Source organism: Orcinus orca, chromosome 4 (assembly GCF_937001465.1).
Source record: "Orcinus orca chromosome 4, mOrcOrc1.1, whole genome shotgun sequence".
Lineage (NCBI taxonomy): Eukaryota > Metazoa > Chordata > Mammalia > Artiodactyla > Delphinidae > Orcinus > Orcinus orca.
Genome location: NC_064562.1, coordinates 134,441,667 through 134,462,734, shown reverse-complemented (window position 1 = coordinate 134,462,734; position 21,068 = coordinate 134,441,667). Strand labels below are relative to the sequence as shown.

Genomic DNA, 21,068 nt, shown 5'->3' with positions numbered 1-21,068 from the left:
AAATTAACCAACAGTTTCATTTTTATGATATAATATTAAGTGAGAAAAATGGAGGTTTCTCTAGGTGCATATATGCATGATCATAAATGTTATAAAGTTGCAGAGAAAAATAAGAGAAAATAATAACAACTCCATAAACACGTGTAGAAGGAAGACTGATAGAAATAGACCAAACTGTTAATAAAGGACTATATGGATTTGTATTAATGGATGATTTTTTCTTATCTTGTTCTCTATCTCCCAGTTTTCTACTGGGAACATGTATTCTTTTTATAATGGAGAAAAACTAAATTAAATTGTCTTAAGAACACAATTTAAGGTTGGCAAGCCACAGCACATGCCCTGACGTGTAGGCTGTGCTTCTCTTGTGTCTTTTAGGTGATCCAGAGCCTCTGGCTCAGCAGAAGCAGCAGATCATCAACGAGGAAGGCGCAGAGTTATTCTCCTACAAAGGCAACGACGTGGAGTATTTCATATCTTCTAGTTCTCCATCTGGTTTATATCAGTTGGAGCTTCTTTCAACAGAGAAAGACACACATTTCAAAGTATATGCCACCACAACTCCAGAGTCTGACCAGCCCTACCCTGAATTACCTTATGACCCAAGAGTCGACGTTACCTCCCTGGGATGCACCACGGTCACTTTGGCTTGGAAACCGAGCCCCACGGCCTCTTTGCTGAAACAACCCATTCAGTACTGTGTGGTCATCAACAAAGAGCACAATTTCAAAAGTCTCTGCGCAGTGGAAGCGAAGTTGAGTGCAGACGACGCTTTCATGATGGCACCAAAGCCCGGTCTGGACTTCAGCCCTTTTGACTTTGCCCACTTCGGATTTGCTTCGGATAATTCAGGTAAAGAGCACAGCTTCCTGACAAAGCCGTCTCCAAAACTGGGGAGGCACGCCTACTCGAGGCCCAAGGTTGACATTCAGAAAATCTGCATAGGAAACAAGAACATCTTCACCGTCTCGGATCTGAAACCCGATACGCAGTACTACTTTGACGTCTTCGTGGCCAACAGCAACAGCAATATGAGCACTGCTTACGTGGGCACCTTTGCCAGGACCAAGGAAGAAGCAAAACAGAAGACAGTTGAGCTGAAAGATGGGAAAGTTACGGATGTGTTCGTTAAAAGGAAGGGGGCAAAGTTTCTACGGTTTGCTCCAGTCTCGTCTCACCAAAAAGTCACCTTATTTATTCACTCTTGTCTGGACGCTGTCCAAATCCAAGTGAGAAGAGATGGGAAACTTCTTCTGTCTCAGAACGTGGAAGGCATTCGACAGTTTCAGCTGAGAGGAAAACCTAAAGCCAAATATCTCATTCGACTGAAAGGAAACAAGAAGGGAGCATCTATGTTGAAAATACTAGCTACCACCAGGCCCAGTAAGCAGTCATTTCCCTCTCTTCCTGAAGACACGCGCATCAAAGCCTTCGACAAGCTGCGTACCTGTTCTTCAGCCACCGTGGCTTGGCTAGGCACCCAGGAAAGGAACAAGTTTTGCATCTACAAAAAGGAAGTGGATGATAATTACAGTGAAGACCAGAAGAAAAGAGAGCAAAACCAATGCCTTGGACCAGATACAAGGAAGAAATCAGAGAAGGTCCTCTGTAAATATTTCCACAGTCAAAACCTGCACAAAGCAGTGACCACAGAAACAATCAAAGGTCTTCAGCCTGGAAAATCTTACCTGCTGGATGTTTATGTCACAGGACACGGGGGGCACTCTGTGAAGTATCAGAGTAAAGTTGTAAAAACCAGGAAGTTCTGTTAGTTACCTTGTATAGAGATATATCACTTAGAACTCCAGGAGAGACATTAAATCACTTTAAGTATAAACTGACTACTCCCACAGCTGAGAGAAGTTGTGACCTGTACTTGTACTATGGAAGAAGGGATATCAACTGGTGTATATTGATGTTTATATAAGTAATTGTTGGAGGAGACTTGGTCTAGTGTGCCCCAATGGTACCTAGTGTGTATCTGATATCCACTGATGTCAAAGAGAAAGGACATCTTGAAGGAACTGCCATCCCTTGCTTTGACCACTGCATGAACTGCTTCTAAATTATTTTATCACCTAAAAATTTTGAATATGCCATTCATTGCACACATCCACAAATGCAAATTATTCCTCTCAATAGATGCTAGAATATATATAAATTATTTTATAAAGTCTTGTTTTAATTGTCAGTGTTTCTATGATTGTAAACTATTAAATTCTTTTCCTGTTAAAGTACAGATCTAATCTAAGTATATTAAGTGGACAGCCCTTTAGTCAGTTCTATTGCTATTGTAAATTCTTTTTTTTTTTTTTTTTTTCCCGATATGTGGGCCTCTCACTGTTGTGGCCTCTCCTGTTGCGGAGCACAGGTTCCGGACGCGCAGGCTTAACGGCCATGGCTCACAGGCCTAGCCGCTCCACAGCATGTGGGATCTTCCCAGACCGGGGCACGAACCCATGTCCCCTGCATTGGCAGGCGGACTCTCAACCACTGCACCACTAGGGAAGCCCTATTGTAAATTCTTATCTGTTGAGTAAAATGTTTAAGTACTGTATGTATCTCATGTACAAAGTTGACATACATTATATTCATGTATATAAAATTAAAGATATTAGATTATATACTGTTCATTTTCCCAAGCAGCTACCTTGGTGTATTCAATTTCTATTCTGTCCCCCAAACTGCGCCTTTATGTAATTTTGCACCAGGTTTGACCCTTTTTTAATAGTTAAAAGGCATGCTGCATCTCTCTAAAGTTACTGTGGCATTAGAGACAGTTATTGAAATTTGTATTTTGACATTGAATAGGAGCTAGCTGTTGTGAGAATTGAGAGCGCACCAATGGACTTGGAATAAGACAAGCCTCAAAATACTGTAGCTCGATAAGTATTCAACAAATCGTCCTTAACAACCTAAAATATATTACCTCTCTTTTAAAAATAACCATCTATTTTAAGTACAAAATTGGGATATGCCAAATATTTTCCAGCTGCTTGAATATTAGCAAAATAATTGTTTTGATTTCTAGTGGGAACAGCTAAGCAACCACCAATTAGGACTTTAATTAGTCATGAGAAAAATATGGAAGCTGCTGGTTTGTAACATTAACAGTCTGTTACTTTTAGCTTTGATTTTTCATGAATCTTCAAAAAGTAATCTAGGTGTAAGATAAAATTTAGGCAAATAATAATAGGAACCTTCATTTATCAAAAACTCTTTACAGAGGGCAGTTTTAGATAGTTTCATTCTCCACAGGTTCTATACATGATGTGTCATGAAAACACTGGAGGATTTAGAAGAGTCTGGGATTTCCAGTCAACTAGGCTATGCGGCTTTAGGAAAATCTGCTATGTCCCCTTGTTCCTCTTTCCCAGTTATAAAATTAAGTGGTGATAGATGTGGATAAGATGATATCATAGGATACCTTCTATCATGACACATTGTCTTTTGTAGAATTCTATGATTCTAAATGAGAAAGTGTCTCTGTAACTACAAGTGGGGCAGGTGTAATTCCTTAACCACTGCATTTCCCCTATGTGCTGGCACCGCCTTTCATGTGGTGGGCCTCTCGCTGCTGCGGCCTCTCCCGTTGCGGAGCACAGGCTCCGGACGCGCAGGCCTGGCGGCCATGGCTCACGGGCCCGGCCGCTCCGCGGTATGTGGGATCTTCCCGGACCGGGGCACGAACCCGTGTCCCCTGCATCGGCAGGCGGACTCTCAACCACTGCACCACCAGGGAAGCCGGAGTAGCATTCTAATGGAGTATAAAGTCACTATGGCTTGGAGAGTATAAGTGGTGGTCCTTAGGAGAAAATATCCCCTCTAAAAATGTGTCATCCAATTCATCAGTGTTAAGATATCAAAACAAAATTTATCATATCTGTATGAAGCATTGTGACACCTGAAATAATTTTTTAAAAGGAAGAAAGAGCATGTCCCCAGTGGCCACATAACCAACCAACTTGGATGGAGAACTTTAAAACGGACAATATCCCAGAGACCTTCTTATCCTAAGTTATAAATACGGTGCCTTTGGAAGGAGAATCTACTTTCTCATATTATTCACAAATATATTATTACAGAGCAATGTGCTAAATGGGACTACAGTGAATCAAAGAGTTATTGCAGCTTCTGAAGGTGACGGACTTAACTCCCAGATATTGCTAAATGCCTGGGGAACGCTGGGAGCCAGGCCAAATCAATTTAACCAAGCTTTTATTTTTTAGCCAACTGGGATGGCGGTTTCTATGTACTCTGGATATACCAGAGAATTCTTTCATGGCCCCAGTGAAATTTGCCTTTTAAAAATTATGGGAAAATTAAACACACATTGTGAAACTTCTATCACTCATAAAGGAAGAGAGAAACCTATTAAAAACAAAGCTCTCTTATTTACTAATGTGTTTAGATTTTAGGAGCATTCAGGTGAACTGAGGACAAGAAAGAAAAATTTGTTCTTAATTAACAAAAGAACTAGAAAGCTAATATGAAAGCACCACCTTTTCTCCATTAAGCTCCGGGATAGCTGTACTGAGAACAGGGCATTTAGAATACCAAGTATAGCCATAGTATCTTTGAGGAGGGAGGAATCTCTGAGGACATTTTATTTGAGTTCACTGTCTTTATTTTTCAGGTGCAAAAGGAAATTGAATACCAGAGAAATAAAAAGAAAGTTCTCATAGTCGAAACAAATAAGTAATAGAATTGCTTGGACTCCAAAATCCTTACTAGAATATAAATCACCAATTCTTAGGGAAAAGAAGTCACTTATGGATTATTTTCCAAAAGGAAATAAAATTTTTGTCTTATTTATGACTTCAAAGCAACTCATTCTTAAAGACCATTTCAAATTTCGTTAAGACTGTGTGTGTAACCCATAACTGACAACTGCAAACTTGTAAGAAAAAAAAAGTTATGATTATTTTTAGAGACAGAAGGTATTCTAATCTAGGTTTGCATGTACACACAAACTGAGGCTGTTAAGTTCATTAGTCAATTATTTTAATCTAAAACTATTCAGAATCTATACAAGTTTATAGCAGATGATTTTCTTGGTTAAATTATAATCAATGTCTAGATTAATTTTTTAAACATCAGAGGATTAGTGCTGGAAAGGATATATGCATTGATTATTTTAGTTACTCCGAATACACTTGGAAAAGTTGTGATCTTTGTATCCTGAAAAGCCAAATGAAGCAACGTCAAATAAAAAATCACTTAGATGAACTTTAGAGTTTGAAATCAGTTTTAATGGTTTTTGATAGTTTGGGAGGTCCAGACACCATTGAAAACACACACACACACACACACACACACACACTCACACACTCACACACACACAAACACACACACACGTTTTGAATACAATTCAAGGAATTTGTTGGACCTGAAACCAACAGGAATCTCTTCCAACACATTACTAATGCCTCTTAGAGATCATCTAGTTCAACTATCTCAATTTATAGATGAGGAAATTGAGGCTCAGCTAAGACTAGAACCCAGATTCCTGTACTCCCAGTTTAATGTTCACTCCAGGAGTTCATTTTAAACACTTCTTCACTCCAGAAGACATGCAGCCGCTCACCCAGACTGTGCACCTTTGTCTCTCTTCACTGGCTGGCTTCAACACAAAAACCAGCATCTAACTTGAAGAACAAGGTCCTTTGGAGCATCTCCAGCCACTTCCTTCCCCACTTAGATATGGTGCAATAGAGATAAAGTCAGCTGGGAACTTGCCTTTGGGTCCTTCCCCCAGGACCAAGCAAAGTGACTGCAGCCCGATTTCAGCTGTACTCTGTTTGAAGTTGTCCGCAGGACCTGGGAGACATCAGGGCACACTCATCATTGTGTTTTTCCCAGAGAGTTTTGGTCCGAAAAATATGCAGTAGCTTGGGATTTGGGTCTTTGTTGTTGTTGTGAAGGTGGGAAATGGGAGAGAGGAGAACAGAGAGAGGAAATGGAGCATGGAGCAAAGTATAGTTTTATCTAATTTCTTTCTCAAAGTGGTCTGAGAGATCAAGGGAAGTTGATCTAATACAGCTTAATTTTATTAAGGTTTTGGATTCTGTTCTACACACAACCTGACACCGGAAAATTTAATAGATCACCATCCGCTCTATTAAAATTGCGTCCCGCTATTTGCTAGGAATGGTTGATCATGTATCTGGGTAAGATTTCCTTCATTTCTGTTTCTTTGCATTCCCCTTCCTCAACCTTTGAGAAATAAACTTAGTAATCAAAGTTTAGAGATGAAATTACTTAGAATGGCTTTTCATATCCACCCTTATACCTCTTTCAAAGATATTTTACAATATTCTTTCAAAGTATAAAATATATAGAAGGCTACTGATTGCCATCACAGAAAAATAATTGGTGCCAAGATGGAAGGGTGCAAGGCCTTAGGGGTGGTTATGTTGCTATATTGTCATTATTCAGATTCTAATGAAGATAGTGTGGCATCTAGTGTTAGAGGGGGAAGAGAGTAGTGCCAGGAGGGACACTGCATCCTAGTAAAAGACCGCTTAGAAGACAGAGAGAAGAATGAATGTAACTTGTCATCCCATTGCCCTACAGGGGAGAATTTTCAGAAAAGTGTAAGGTTTTCTGGAAACTTGTTAGAAACTTAGAGTCTAGAAACTTTGAAGCAGGGACACGTCAAGCAGGCTCCCAGGATGTGGACATGTCCCAAGACTTCAGAATTTGAAATAATTTTATGAATTGAGACTAAGGTGCAAAACAAAGAAGTTACAGCAGATGGGTTCTTGTTATGGGTGATGAGATCCAGACAGAACAGTTAAAAATAATAATAATAATAACCATCTTACAACTAAGAGAAGCGATGAATGCGTTGCTTTGTTTCTTGAGTCCGGTGCTATTGTCAGAAAGTGAGCTTTAAGAAGCAATTTCAAAATGTTTCAAGTCTCTCTCTGCTTGTGTAAATACTTGCCAATATTAATATCCAATCAAATTGTCATAATTTGGAAAGGAGCAAATATCCATTTCTTGTCTATAGTTAGGCCTTGGTATAATCTTTCTACATTGTGTAAATAAGGCAGCACAGAATTATATAAACAGTTGTTTTAAGATACACTTGACAAGACTCCCAAATGTCCATATTTAATTATAATTCTGACAGGATTTTGCTTCTGAGAAAAATTATTTGTAATAAACAGAACCAAGTACATTAATACATAGCAGGGTTAGAGGTTTGACTGTTCAGTCTCATCCCTTCCCATAAAATGAACTCTGACCTATTAAATAAAATTAACATATTGCTACTTTTACCATGCAGGTTGCAAAATTTCCCCAATGCCAAATCAACAGGCAGTTTTTGGAAGCAGTTTGTTACCCTCAAAAGCCACAGAGATGTCGCACAGGCCTCTGCATTTGACTGACCAATTTTGTGCCCTTCTGTGGATCCATATGGTTAAAATACCTGGATTGTGGCTGAACCATTTAAGAGTTATAACCACAGATATAGTTTGCTGTGGGAGCAATTTGCTACGAGCAACTGGTGTAGTCACAAATATGGCCCATTTCCAATGGTTGTGTTCCCAAGTATCAGAGCAGCCACAAGTAGCCTTAGTGACATTTAAAGTTTCCTGGTGCTTCTGGATGTACTAAGAACTTTACTTGAGACCAGCAAAGAGGCAAGTGAAACAACTGAGAGAGACAAATAAAGGTACATATATTTTTTAAATAACCAAATAAAATTCAACCAATTTTACTATGGTAAAATGTAATTTTAAAAACATGTTTTTAAGGAAATAACAGACTCTTTTAGCTTGCGGGCCTCTCACTGTTGTGGCCTCTCCCGTTGCGGAGCACAGGCTCCGGATGCGCAGGCTCAGCGGCCATGGCTCACGGGCCCAGCCGCTCCGCGGCATGTGGGATCTTCCCGGACCGGGGCACGAACCCTTGTCCCCTGCATCAGCAGGCGGACTCTGAACCACTGCGCCACCAGGGAAGCCCTCTTTTAGCTGTTTTTAATGGTAGTATTGAATATCTCCTTCCTGCCAAATAAAGTTTGCCGTGCTTCCTCAAGTAAAGAGGCCAAGGTCTAAATTACAGGTTGCCCAATTTTGACTTTTTCCATCATGCACACGATCACGGGTTCTCTTGGCTTATCCACAGGTGATCTTCAGGTATGGAAAAAGATGACAAAGATATGAAAGCAGGGTAAGATCCCAGCACTTACATTTAAACTACTTTGCATTTTGTGCAAGTTCCATTGACTAATGGAACAGAGCCGGGCTTCAAATACAGCTGTGTGCTGAGCAAACTTCGCTGCTCTGAATACTGAACTCCAATTCCTTTGCCGATTCGATGGGCAAGCATTCCTAAGGCCTGAGTTCAAATGTGCAGATAAATACTCAGTGCTGGAGGTTTTGGTGCCAAAGCCTACAGAATACTTATGTTCTGCTATGGAAATCTTGGAAAAACAGAACTTCTGTTTTTAATATCTCTGAGGATTTCAGACGGTTCTTAGACTACTTATTACCTTTCATAAAACTTACTCCTCCTTTAAAAGTCTCTTGGTGGCTTACCTATATTAAAAAAAGGAAAACAATACTTTTTGATTCCACTGAGTTTTCTCTTCTCTATTGAAGATAAACAAGCTAATAAGAGAAAGGACAGCAGTGGAAGGAGTGTAGAAATGGGACTCAGGATGTGTGGTTTTTTTAACTTCTGTGGTCTTGAGCTTTTCTCATTCGTAAAATGAGAAGGGTGATGATCTCTTAAGATTCCTTTTGGTAAAGCAGGGAAACTAACAACTGAGTGCCAGCATGTGAGATACAATTATTTTATCCCCATAACAACTCTGAGATGAAGACGTTATTGCAGTCTCATTGAACAGACAAGGATCCAAAGAACAAAGAAATTACATAATGTGCTCAGGGTCACAAACTGAATAAAAAATGGATACGTCTGGCTCCAAATGTATGCATCTTTCTATTTCCATTTGTGTGGTGTGAGCTCTAGTGCTTATTGATGAACTTACAGAATAGAATACATGAGGAGACAATTGATTAAAATGTGGAAAATTTAAAACATATTCAAAGGTTGGCCTGGACATTTATCAACAAATTATCTTTGACATGGATAACTATGAAGAGCTAGAGATAAAAGAGAAATAATTCACAAAGGATCACTAAGTTCCTTTTACTGTGTAGGATTTCTCCATTTAATGATGTCTTATACTATATCACAACAACCTTTCTTTCCATTTGTTTATATATCTCATTATACAGAATTTGCTGTAATGCTTGCATAAGATAAAATGTGTCTGTAATATGATGCCAATAAACCTTTATTTAATGCTTTTGTGTTTTAGCATATAGAGTTATCTGTGGTTGTTTGGGATTTTGTTTTGTACAGATTTACTTTCTTTTGTTATAGGTTTTTTAATTGCAGATACTTACTGGGCCTTCATTTATATGCCAGCCCCCAAGCTGAGGCATATTGTGATCATCCACACAACAGTCTTATGAGGTAGATACTATTATTCCACATTTTACTGATGAAGAAACCAAGGGTCAGAGAGGTTGAGTAACTTCCCCGATATCACACAGCTAATAAGGGGTACAACTCAGTGTCAAATCCAGGGTTATAGATAAAGCCAATGATGGAAAGGGTGATTCTCATTTCCTGCCTTTGGGAAAGGTCCTCTGACTTCCCATAGAACCCACTGGCACAGATTTACTTTTAAAGTTTGCTGGACTTGTGCTCATTCTACTAAGGACTTACTTTGTTGGCATATTGAGTATTTGATACTGACATTCTCCTGATTCCCTCTCTTACACCTTTGTTCCCATATAAATTTTTCCTATGTACCTGGCATTTAAGAAGCTCACACAGCCACTGCCTGGGTCGCAGGCTGAAAGCTGGTGAACTCTGTGTCCTGCCTGGGGAAAGAGCAGCTGACGACAGGATTCGAGTATCGCCTTTGGGGCCAGTGAGTTAGTTGATATGACTTCTTTTGTTGAACTCTTTCCTAGGCAGTGCTAAGGAGAGATGAGGGCTCTGTTGCCCCCTTAGCCCCTCCCCCATTTAAAAATTATTTTTTTCCTAATTGCTAAGGTAGTGTTTGTTATAAAAAGAAAACTACAACAACTAAAAAATTACTCAAACCTATACCATGAAACTTGAACCTTCACTCTAATTCTATTCCCCAATGAAAACTATTTTTAACAATTCTGTTTACATTCCAATACTTTTTCCTTCCCTGTGTATAAACTATTATTACCATTCAGTTTTACAAAATATGGAATTATACTAAACACACAGTTTTGCAACTGGCTTTTTTCATTGAATTTGATATTTGGGCCCACATTCCATGTCAGCTTGATCCCATTTAAACATCCTTTCTTCCCATTCTCCTCAGATATGTAAAATGTGTATCAATATGAACACACAGTGATGGTCTCTATCAGTTACATGTTAAACCATCCTCAAATTCAGGACTGAACCATCGCTGACCTCTCCTGTGTTCATTGTTGCATACGGGCGTCCTCTCCCAACAAGTGACAGACTCTCTCCTTGACCTGTAGTCAGGCTGGTCTGAGCTGCCTAGGCTTGGATCTCAGTGTACATCCTGGGAGGGCCTGCATAGCCCAGTTTTAGCAAGAATCCTGCTAAGTCAGTTTAACCTAAATCCCCCACCCTGGAATCTGATGACTCTGGACATCTGGCCAAATTTCTCATCCCCTACCACCCCCCTCAGATAATATTGTATCACCCCAGCCTGCCTTCAGCAAGAATCCCATTAGGTCAGTTTAACAAGAATCACCATACTCTCATCATAATTTTTCATCCACTGACTCCCTCCTCCCACCCTGTTCTTTGGCTGTAAATCTCTACTTTTCTTTGTTATATCCTGAGTTAAGCCCAATCTCTCCTTGCTGCAAAACCCCATTGCAGTAGTCCCTACACCTATTGCGACAGTCCTGAATACAGTCCACCTTACTATCTGAACAAGTATCAGAATGCATTTTTTTAGCACAAGTAAACTACTTCCAGACCTTGTCTTCATCTTCAGCCTTGTCAGTATCTCTGTGGGAGTGCTCACCCACCATGTGGAATACTGCTTAGGGGTTCATGCACACATGATACCCACAATCAGGCAAATATATTCAAATGTAAGTTCAAAGGAAATGTTTCCAAAGCCCAGTTGACATGATTGTTATATTCACATTTATATTTAACACTCTTGGGAGGATCTGTGTTTCTGATCCACGCTACTCAAGTTGACATTGGCAAGGAAAGCTGAGATGCTACGTAGAAATTGTCCCTGAGTCCATGTGACACAGAAGTTGGGTTAAAAGCAGGTCATTCCCTGGCTTCTCTTTTATGATCACCCTCATAAAGCTCTACCCCACCCCAGCCACTTAATACCATGAGAGCAAGGAACCAAGTCCTTTCAATTAAAGCTTCAGTCTACATGTGTCTTGGATCGTAATCAGTTTCCCGGGAGGGGTGAGAATAGTGAGGCAGGAAAGTCTCTTATCTATTCACCCGGTGCTCCCAAACAATTCTGTCGGAGATGGAAACGACACACATCTTCAAGCCACCCTGAGGCTTTCTCCTTTGCAGGCAGCTCTTTGAAGCGTTCAGGTAGGGGGCTGAATGGCAGGCACCAATGGGGGCAGAGACTTGTTCAGTATCTGGATCCTCTCGGGGTTAAATGTCATGACACTCTTCTCTGACAAGAGCTTGAGCAAATACCTTTAAAATTCCCATTTCGTGCTCATTACAAATTCAGGTTAAATGAAGTAACCATAAAAAAGTAAAATGAAACTACTCTCAAGGGATCTATAGAGGACTGAACTAAGAATTGGAAAGTACTTTTAAAGACTATATAATAAAAATGATTATTGCATTTTGGGCAAGATAAAATACAGATAAAATCAAAGTTAATGCCAACATCTGGTTTGTTGTACAAGTCCTGATTTTACATGTGTTTACAAAAATTATGTATATTTTATATAAATACACAGAGAATATAAAGTCATTTACAAAACCATATATAGACTATAACCATAAAATATAAAAAAAAAATTTACAAAACCATATATAGACTATAACCATAAAATATAAAATATGCTTTCATGTCCCAGAATGAGAATGTCTTCTAATTTTTCTTTCTCAGACTGCCTTTGTCTGGTTTTCTTATAAAGGTTTTCTTTGCTTCACAAAATTGATTGGAAAGCTTTCCTTCTCTCTCTATCCTCAGGAACAATTTGTATACTATTAGGAGTTACTGGTTTCTTGACTACTTGATAAAACACACCTGTGAACCATCTGGTTCTATTATCCTTTGGAGCGTTGTGACTATTCTATTTATTTACTGATAGTATTCTCTCAAGTTTTCTATTTTATCTTAAATCAAAAATTTATATTTTCTTTAAAACTTGTCATTTTACTTAAATTTTCAAATGCACTGCTCCAAATTTATTCATAGTATTATGTTCTTTAAATATTTTACATACTTTTAATTTTATTTCCTTTATTATTTTTAAATTATTTGTCTTATTTTCTTAAATCTTCCCAAGAGCTTGTCAATTGTTTTCTTTTTCTCAAAAAAAGCAGCTTTTGGTTTTATTACTCTTTTAAATTGTTTGTTTTATGTTTTGTTAATTTCTAATGTTATCTCTATTGCTTTCCTCCTTCTGCTTTCTTTGCATTTAATTGCATGAGTTGATTGATCACTTAGCTTAAATATTTTCACTTTTTTATTTTCTAACTGTACAGTTTAATGTATGCAAATTTTAAGAAATCATCTAGGAGGCCAGGGGATCCCAAAAGGGAATACAGATTTTGGCCAGAGGATCTAATTGTATTACAAATGCATGTGAAACCACACCACTGAAGGGGATGGTTTTGCTGAGGGCGGGCGGGAGGGGAGGGAATTGCTGACCTAAGTAAATTTGGAAATGAAATGGAATTTGTAAAACTAAGAGCAAAAGAAACTTACATGAGCACTATAGTCCAGTTGACAAAGTTGTTTCCCATGTGGGTAAGTATTAACAATTCTGGTACTGCTATAAGTATATACTGGAATTGTACAATTGGGTAAATGCATGGCAGATGGGGGAAGCCGGTTTTTCACCGTTGGAATGGGAGATTACTGATAAACAAGGAGAGGAGGCTACAATGATCCATGTGATGGTGATGAAATAGAGTTGGAGATGCCAGTATAAACTCATGTTTAGAATAATATAAATACAGATGGTTAGTATAGAAAAGTTTATCAATACGTGTATATACACGGATTAGTATACACACATGTATTTCTATGCTCTGTCAATGAGAGAGTGTAGAAGCAGTGACACCCCAGTAGCAATAAACACAGCTCTCACCCAGATCTTGGTTTCTGTCTCAGTGAAACAGAACAGAACCCTATGGTCCCTGCCCCTCATGTCCTCAGCCTGCCTTTTGTCTGTGGAAAAACTTTAGCTAAAGAAGAAGTTTAATCAGAGAAGTGAGAAAATGCAGAAACAAAGGAAAACAGTCCAACAAGACTAAATAATAATACTTTAGTCATTAAGCAAAGTCAAGGACCTTTAGTTCCTCTTCAAGGGCTATAGATAATATTCCGAGCCACATCCTGTGAGCAGTCGCATAGATACTGAAACCCCTCACCAGGTGGAAGCAGTTAACTACATGATGACCAGACTGCAGCCATGACATAAGCTGCCACGATTCTGATGACTGTGAGAGCTGACTGTGCTGTTTCTGTATGTAGCCCCCTCCCTCCATCGATAAAAGCTCTTGCCGACATCTGAACTACAGCAGCTTTCCTTTCCACCAACTTTGCCTCTTTATTGGCTTTTGAGCAGCGAGCAGCCGGACCCCACTTTGAGGAACAGCTTTTGAGTCCAACGTGGGGCTGTAGCGCTCTCGTGACATCTGGCTCCCCGGGGGTTTCCCGAGTAGAGCCGCAGCCATGACGACACGCCTGGACTGGATGGCCGCGAGGAGTCCGCTGCTCGTGGCTAGCTGGCCCCGAGAGGGAGATTTTGGGGGACATTCGTAGGAGCTGCTGAAACCATTTGTTTCCGGGATTCTCCCTGTTTCTCCCTTGCTCGGCACTGGTTGCCAACTTACACTTTTCCTTGGTGGAACGGAAACGTGCATCTGGACCAGCTGATGAGCTCCAAGACCGAGTAAGTCCACCGGTGTGCACCCGGGCAAACTTCACTTTTGAGCCCTGAGTGTCATTTGGGCATTTTGCCAATTGGTTCTGACTGTCTGATGTTGAGGGCCATTTGTGAGCACTGAACTGCTATTTGGGCGTTTTGCCAATTGGTTCTGACGTGTGTCTGACCTTGAAGGCCATTTGTGTTGGGGAGGTGTTTGTTTGGGACTCCTCTTAGAGCAGGGGTCCCCAAGCCCCGGGCCACAGACCAGTACCGGGCCGCAACCTGTTAGGAACCGGGCTGCACGGCAAGAGGTGAGTGTAGGGCAAGTGAGCGAAGCTTCATCCGCTGCTCCCTGTCACTCGCGTTTCTGCCTGAACCTTACCCACACCCCCCTCTCCTGCCCACCCCCGCCCCGCCCGCGGAAAAATTGTCTTCCAGGAAACCAGTCCCTGGTGCCAAAAAGGTTGGGTTCCACTGTCTTAGAGGATTTGTGACAGTTCTGTCTTCTGGTGTGTCGATGTGTATTCCGTTTTTGTGGTTGGTATTCTTGTTGGATTTTGTAAAATGAGAAATTCAGGTTCTGTTCATGAGAAAGATTTTAGCTATGAAATTATGACTAAAGAAAAAGAAAGATAATTTGTTTAAGCACTGTGTGGTCACCAACATTATCCTTCCAACTCCAGAGAAAATTGGTTAAAATGAAACTCTTCTGAAACTCCCAAACTGGTTCTTTTTGCATATGCAGTTATAGAAAGCCGGCTTGATAAAAATACTTTTTGCAGAATTCTGACTCTGAGAGAATAAAAATATTCCTAGGAGAAAGCTTAAAGTTAACTCTCATCATGTCCTTGAAATATAAACACAACCCACTTTGCCTGAGACCCTCAGACTTCAACCTTGGGTTAATTAGTAGAACTTCAAGCCAGAAAAAAAAAAAAGAAGAAGAAGAAAGAGGGTTTGGGTTTATTAAACATGTATCTTGTATCACATTAAAAAGAGATATTGTGCTATGAGAAAAATGTACGTTTTTAAAGGTTATAAAATATGTTCTTAAGTTTCCCAATCAAAAAATGCTGGTATGACAGTTCAACTACTTGTTTCTTGGTTTTGTTAAGGTTTTCAAGGATTAAAATTTTTAATACATAAAAATGATAAGGGAAGCATTTCTGTATGTAAAGCAAACAGGACATGTTTTGCCGGCGAGAGAAGATATAAAGACTGGAGACATTTTTGTTGAGGGGGAAAAGAAGGAGAATAATTTTGTCCTAGGTCTGGTTACTTATGTGTGGAGAAAATAAGGGACAAGTTAATATGGATCCAGAAAGCAATAAAATGTTTGTGAAAAAGGAACTTTGAGAAAAGAATTTTGTATGTTGTCAGGATTAAGATTAGATTGAATTTAATTAGGTAAATGAATTTTGTTACTAGCAGTAAACTGATGCAAGATTGAATTTGGTTTTCTCTCTATGGAAAGAAAACAAAGTTTTCCTGGAATACTGAGCTGCTTTTGTTAACAGATTGTAAGTTTCTTTCTCTAGCTAACTGAGTTTTCCAGAGGGCCCCTGAGGCATCTCAGAGAAAAATATTAGTAAGAAATTTTAAAAACTCTAATGGAAACCTATTGTTTTACTTCTAACCATACTTTTGACTCCAATGTTCAAGATGAAGAGATTGTCTACTGACAATTTATACTGAATATAACTACTTATGGTGTGTATCACTTCTGGCTTTAAGTTTACTGCTTGAAGCACATGTACAAAGTCTGTGTGACAATTGGGTATAACTGATAAAATGTATAGCCTATAAAATGTTTCCCCATCAGCATACCTCTTTATACTTGTATGTTATGTCTGATTAATTTCCCCCAAAAATAGATGACTAGGCAAACATATAAACAAATAAGTAGGCCTAGTACTGATGGACATGAATGGAGCCACTGAGTGGAAGCTGAGCCACTCTGGCAATGCTGGAAAAATATATTAATTATCAGTGCTTTCTATGAAAAGATTTACAATTAAAAGGGGAAAATGATGGACGAAATTTTCACATATTGAGGTATGGGGAAGTCATTCTGGCTTATACATGATTTAATTTGAACTTTAGGCTAACGAAAACATGCTATTTGTGGCCTGTTAAGTATACATTTTACACCTGCTTTAACCACTAAGAAAAAAAATTCAGAGAACAATACAAAGATGAATTTTGATTATTATTCTCATTGTAATAGGTCAACTCATTTTCAAATGTTCGTCTAGGTACTATGACAAAGTAATCGAAGAGAGAGGTAATGTTTTCAGAATAGAAAATATTGATACTAAGCTTGGAACTTGAGATTTGTTCCAACTCTGTGTGCATTCCCCAAATTAGGCAGCATTACCCCCCATTTCAGCAGAAACTAGCCAGAGCGGTCATCGTCCCATTCCCTCAAAGAGCTGGGAAAAATTGAAATAAAAATGGAAACTAAAACCAAGTTCCTCTGCCTAGTTTATGAAATGGAACAGGATCCTGTGGTCCTTGCCCCGTACGTCCTCAGCCTGCCTTTTCTCTGTGGAAAAACTTTAGCTAAAGAAGAAGTTTAATCAGAGAAGTGAGAAAATGCAGAAACAAAGGAAAACAGTCCAACAAGACTAAATAATAATACTTTAGACATTAAGCATAGTCAAGGACCTTTAGTTCCTCTTCAAGGGCTATAGATATATTCCAAACCACATCCTGTGAGCTGTCTTATAGATACTGAAACCCCTCACCAGGTGGAAGCAGTTAATTGCGTGATGACCAGACTGTAGCCATGACATAAGCTGCCACAATTCTGACAACTGACAGAGCTGACTGTGCTGTTTCTGTATATAGCCCCCTCCCTCCATCAATAAAAGCTCTTGCCGACATCTGAACTACAGCAGCTTTCCTTTCCACCAACTTTGCCTCTTTATTGGCTTTTGAGCAGCGAGCAGCCGGACCCCAGTTTCAGTAACATTAGTCTGTCTGGGCTGCTATAACAAAATATCATACTTGGTAGCTTATAAACACTTAAATTGATTTCTCACAATTCTGGAGGCTCTTAAGTTCTGGAGCCCTCTTAAGGCTTGCAGACTGCCAACTTCTTGCTGAGTCCGCACATGGAATGAGCTAACTTTCTGAGGCCTCTTTTATAAGGACACTAATCCCAGTCACGTGGGCTCATGACCTAATCTTTCTTTTTTTGTTTTTTAACATCTTTGTTGGAGTATAATTGTTTTACACTGGTGTGTTAGTTTCTGCTTTATAACAAAGTGAATCAGCTATATGTATACATATATCCCCATATCTCCTCCCTCTTTCGTTTCCCTCCCACCCTCCCTATCCCACCCCTCTAGGTGGTCACAGAGCACCGAGCTGATCTCCCTGTGCCTTGTGGCTGCTTCCCACTAGCTATCTATTTTACTTTTGGTAGCGTATATATGTCCATGCCACTCGCTCACTTTGTCCCAGCTTACCCTTCCCATTCCCCATGTCCTCAAGTCCATTCTCTATGTCTGCATCTTTATTCCTGTCTTGCCCCTAGGTTCTTCAGAACCATTTTGTTTTTCTTTTTTAGATTCCCTATATATGTGTCAGTGTACGGTATTTGGCTTTCTCTTTCTGACTTACTTCACTCTATATGACAGACTCTAGGTCCATCCACCTCACTACAAATAACTCAGTTTCGTTTCTTTTTATGGCTGAGTAATATTCCATTGTATATATGTGCCACAACCTCCATACTGTTCTCCATAGTGGCTATATCAATTCACATTCCCACCCACAGTGCAAGAGGGTTCCCTTTTCTATACACTCTCTCCAGCATTTACTGTTTGTAGATTTTTTGATGATGGCCTTTCTGACTGGTGTGAGTGATACCTCATTGTAGTTTTGATTTGAATTTCTCTAATGATTAGTGATGTTGAGCATCCTTTCATGTGTTTGTTGGCAATCTGTATATCTTCTTTGGAGAAATGTCTATTTCAGTCTTCTGCCCATTTTTAGATTGGGTTCTTTGTTTTTTTGACATAGAGTTGCATGAGCTGCTTGTAAATTTTGGAGATTAATCCTTTGTCAATTGCTTCATTTGCAAATATTTTCTCCCATTCTGAGGGTTGTAATTTCATCTTGTTTATGTTTTCCTTTGCTGTGCAAAAGCTTTTAAGTTTCATTAGGTCCCATTTGTTTATTTTTGTTTTTATTTTGATTTCTCTAGGAGGTGGGTCAAAAAGGATCTTGTTGTGATTTATGTCATAGATCATTCTGCCTATGTTTTCCTCTAAAAGTTTTATAGTGTCTGGCCTTACATTTAGGTCTTTAATCCATTTTGAGTTTATTTTTGTGTATGGTGTTAGGGAGTGTTCTCATTTCATTATTTTACATGTAACTGTCCAGTTTTCCCAGCACCACTTACTGAAGAGGTTGTCTTTTCTCCACTGTATATTCTTGCTCCTTTATCAAAAATAAGGTGACCATATGTGTGTGGGGTTATCTCTGGACTTTCTACCCTGTTCCAAGGATCAATATTTCTGTTTTTGTGCCAGTACCATACTGCCTTGACTACTGTAGCTTTGTAGTATAGTCGAAGTCCAGGAGCCTGATACCTCCAGCTCCGTTTTTCTTTCTCAACACTGCTTTGGCTATTCGGGGTCTTTTGTGTTTCCATAAAAACTGTGAAATTTTTTGTTCTAGTTCTGTGAAAAAGGCCATTGGTATTTTGATAGGGATTGCACTGAATCTGTAGATTGCTTTGGGTAGTAGAGTCATTTTCACAGTGTTCATTCTTCCAATCCAAGAACATGGTATATCTCTCCATCCGTTTGAAACATCTTTAATTTCTTTCATCAGTGTCTTATAGTTTTCTGCAAACAGGTCTTTTGTCTCCTTAGGTAGGTTTATTCCTAGGTATTTTATTCTTTTTGTTGCAGTGGTAAATGGGAGTGTTTCCTTAATTTCTCTTTCAGATTTTTCATCATTAGTGTATAGGAATAAAAGAGATTCCTGTGCATTAATTTTGTATGCTGCTACTTTACCAAATGCATTGATTAACTGTAGTAGATTTCTGGTAGCATCTCTAGGATTCTCTGTATAGTATCATGTAATCTGAAAACAGTGACAGCTTTACTTCTTCTTTCCCGATTTGGATTCCTTTTATTTCTTTTTCTTCTCTGATTGCTGTTGCTAAAACTTCCAAAACTATGTTGAATGATAGTGGTGAGAGTGGACAACCTTGTCTTGTTCCTGATCTTAGTGGAAATGCTTTCAGTTTTTCACCATTGAGAATGATGTTGGCTGTGGGTTTGTCATATATGGGCTTTATTATGTTGAGGTAAGTTCCTTCTATGCCTACGTTCTGGAGAGTTTTATCATAAATGGGTGTTGAATTTTGTTGAACGCTTTCTCTGCATCTATTGAGATGACCATATGGTTTTTCTCCTTCCATTTGTTAATACGGTATATCACATTGATTGATTTGCGTATATTGAAGAATACTTGCATTCCTGGGATAAACCCAACTTCATCATCATGTATGATCCTTTTAATGTGCTGTTGGATTCTGTTTGCTAGTATTTTGTTGAGGATTTTTGCATCTATGTTCATCAGTGATATTGGCCTGTAGTTTTCTTTCTTTGTGACATCCTTGTCTGGTTTTGGTATCAGGGTGATGGTGGCCTCGTAGAATGAGTTTGGGAGGTGTTCCTCCCTCTGCTGTATTTTGGAAGACTTTGAGAAGGATAGGTGTTAGCTCTTCTCTAAATGTGAGATAGAATTCGCATGTGAAGCCATCTGGTCCTGGGCTTTTGTTTGTTGGAAGATTTTTAATCACAGTCTCAATTTCAATGCTTGTGATTGGTCTGTTTATATTTTCTATTTCTTCCTGGCTCAGTCTTGGAAGGTTGTGCTTTTCTAAGAATTTGCCATTTCTTCTTGTCCATTTTATTGGCATATAGTTGCTTGTAGTAATCTCTCATGATCGTTTGTATTTCTGCAGTGTCTGTTGTTACTTCTCCTTTTTCATTTCTAATTCTATTGATTTGAGTGTTCTTCCTTTTTCTCTTGATGAGTCTGGCTAATGGTTTATCAATTTTGTTTATCTTCTCAAAGACCAGTTTTATTGATCTTTGCTATTGTCTCTTCCATTTCTTTTTCATTTATTTCTGATCTGATCTTTATGGTTTCTTTCCTTCTGCTAACTTGGTGTTTTTTTGTTCTTCTTTCTCTAATTGCTTTAGGTGTAAGGTTAGGTTGTTCATTTGAGATGTTTCTTGTTTCTTGAGGTAGGATTGTTTTGCTATAAACTTCCCTCTTAGAACTGCTTTTGCTGCATCCCATAGGTTTTGGGTTGTCGTGATATCGTTATCATTTGTTTCTAGGTATTTTTTGATTTCCTCTTTGATTTCTTCACTGATCTCTTGGTTATTTAGTAGTGTATTGTATAGCCTCCATGTGTTTGTATTTTTTTAAAGAATTTTTCCTGTAGTTGATATCTAGTCTCATAGCATTGTGGTGGGAAAAGATACTTGATACAATTTCAATTTTCTTAAATTTACCAAGGCTTGATTTGTGACCCAAGATATGATCTATCCTGGAGAATCTTCCATGAGCACTTCAGAAGAAAGGGTATTCTGTTGCTTTTGGATGGAATGTCCTATAAATATCAATTAAGTCCATCTTGTTTAATGTGTCATTTAAAGCTTGTGTTTCATTATTTATTTTCATTTTGGTTGATCTGTCCATTGGTGAACATGGGGTGTTAAAGTCCCTTACTGTTATTGTGTCACTGTTGATTTAGCCTTTTATGGCTGTTAGCATTTGCCTTATGTATTGAGGTGCTCCTATGTTGGGTGCATAAATATTTCAAATTGTTATATCTTCTTCTTGGATTGATACCTTGATCATTATGTATTGTTCTTCTTTGTCTCTTGT

The 21,068-nt window shown here is 38.9% G+C and overlaps 1 protein-coding gene across 1 annotated transcript in view; it reads left to right on the top strand.

Annotated features, from left to right (window-relative positions):
- Nucleotides 1-9,311, top strand: part of NDNF (neuron derived neurotrophic factor) — a 45,216-nt gene extending 35,905 nt beyond the window's left edge. Inside the window, exon 4 of the mRNA XM_004265092.3 lies at nt 379-9,311. Coding sequence (XP_004265140.1) covers nt 379-1,772 — 1,394 coding nt within the window. The 3' untranslated portion in view covers nt 1,773-9,311. The remainder of the gene's footprint in view (nt 1-378) is intronic.
- The last annotated feature ends 11,757 nt before the right edge of the window (nt 9,312-21,068 follow it).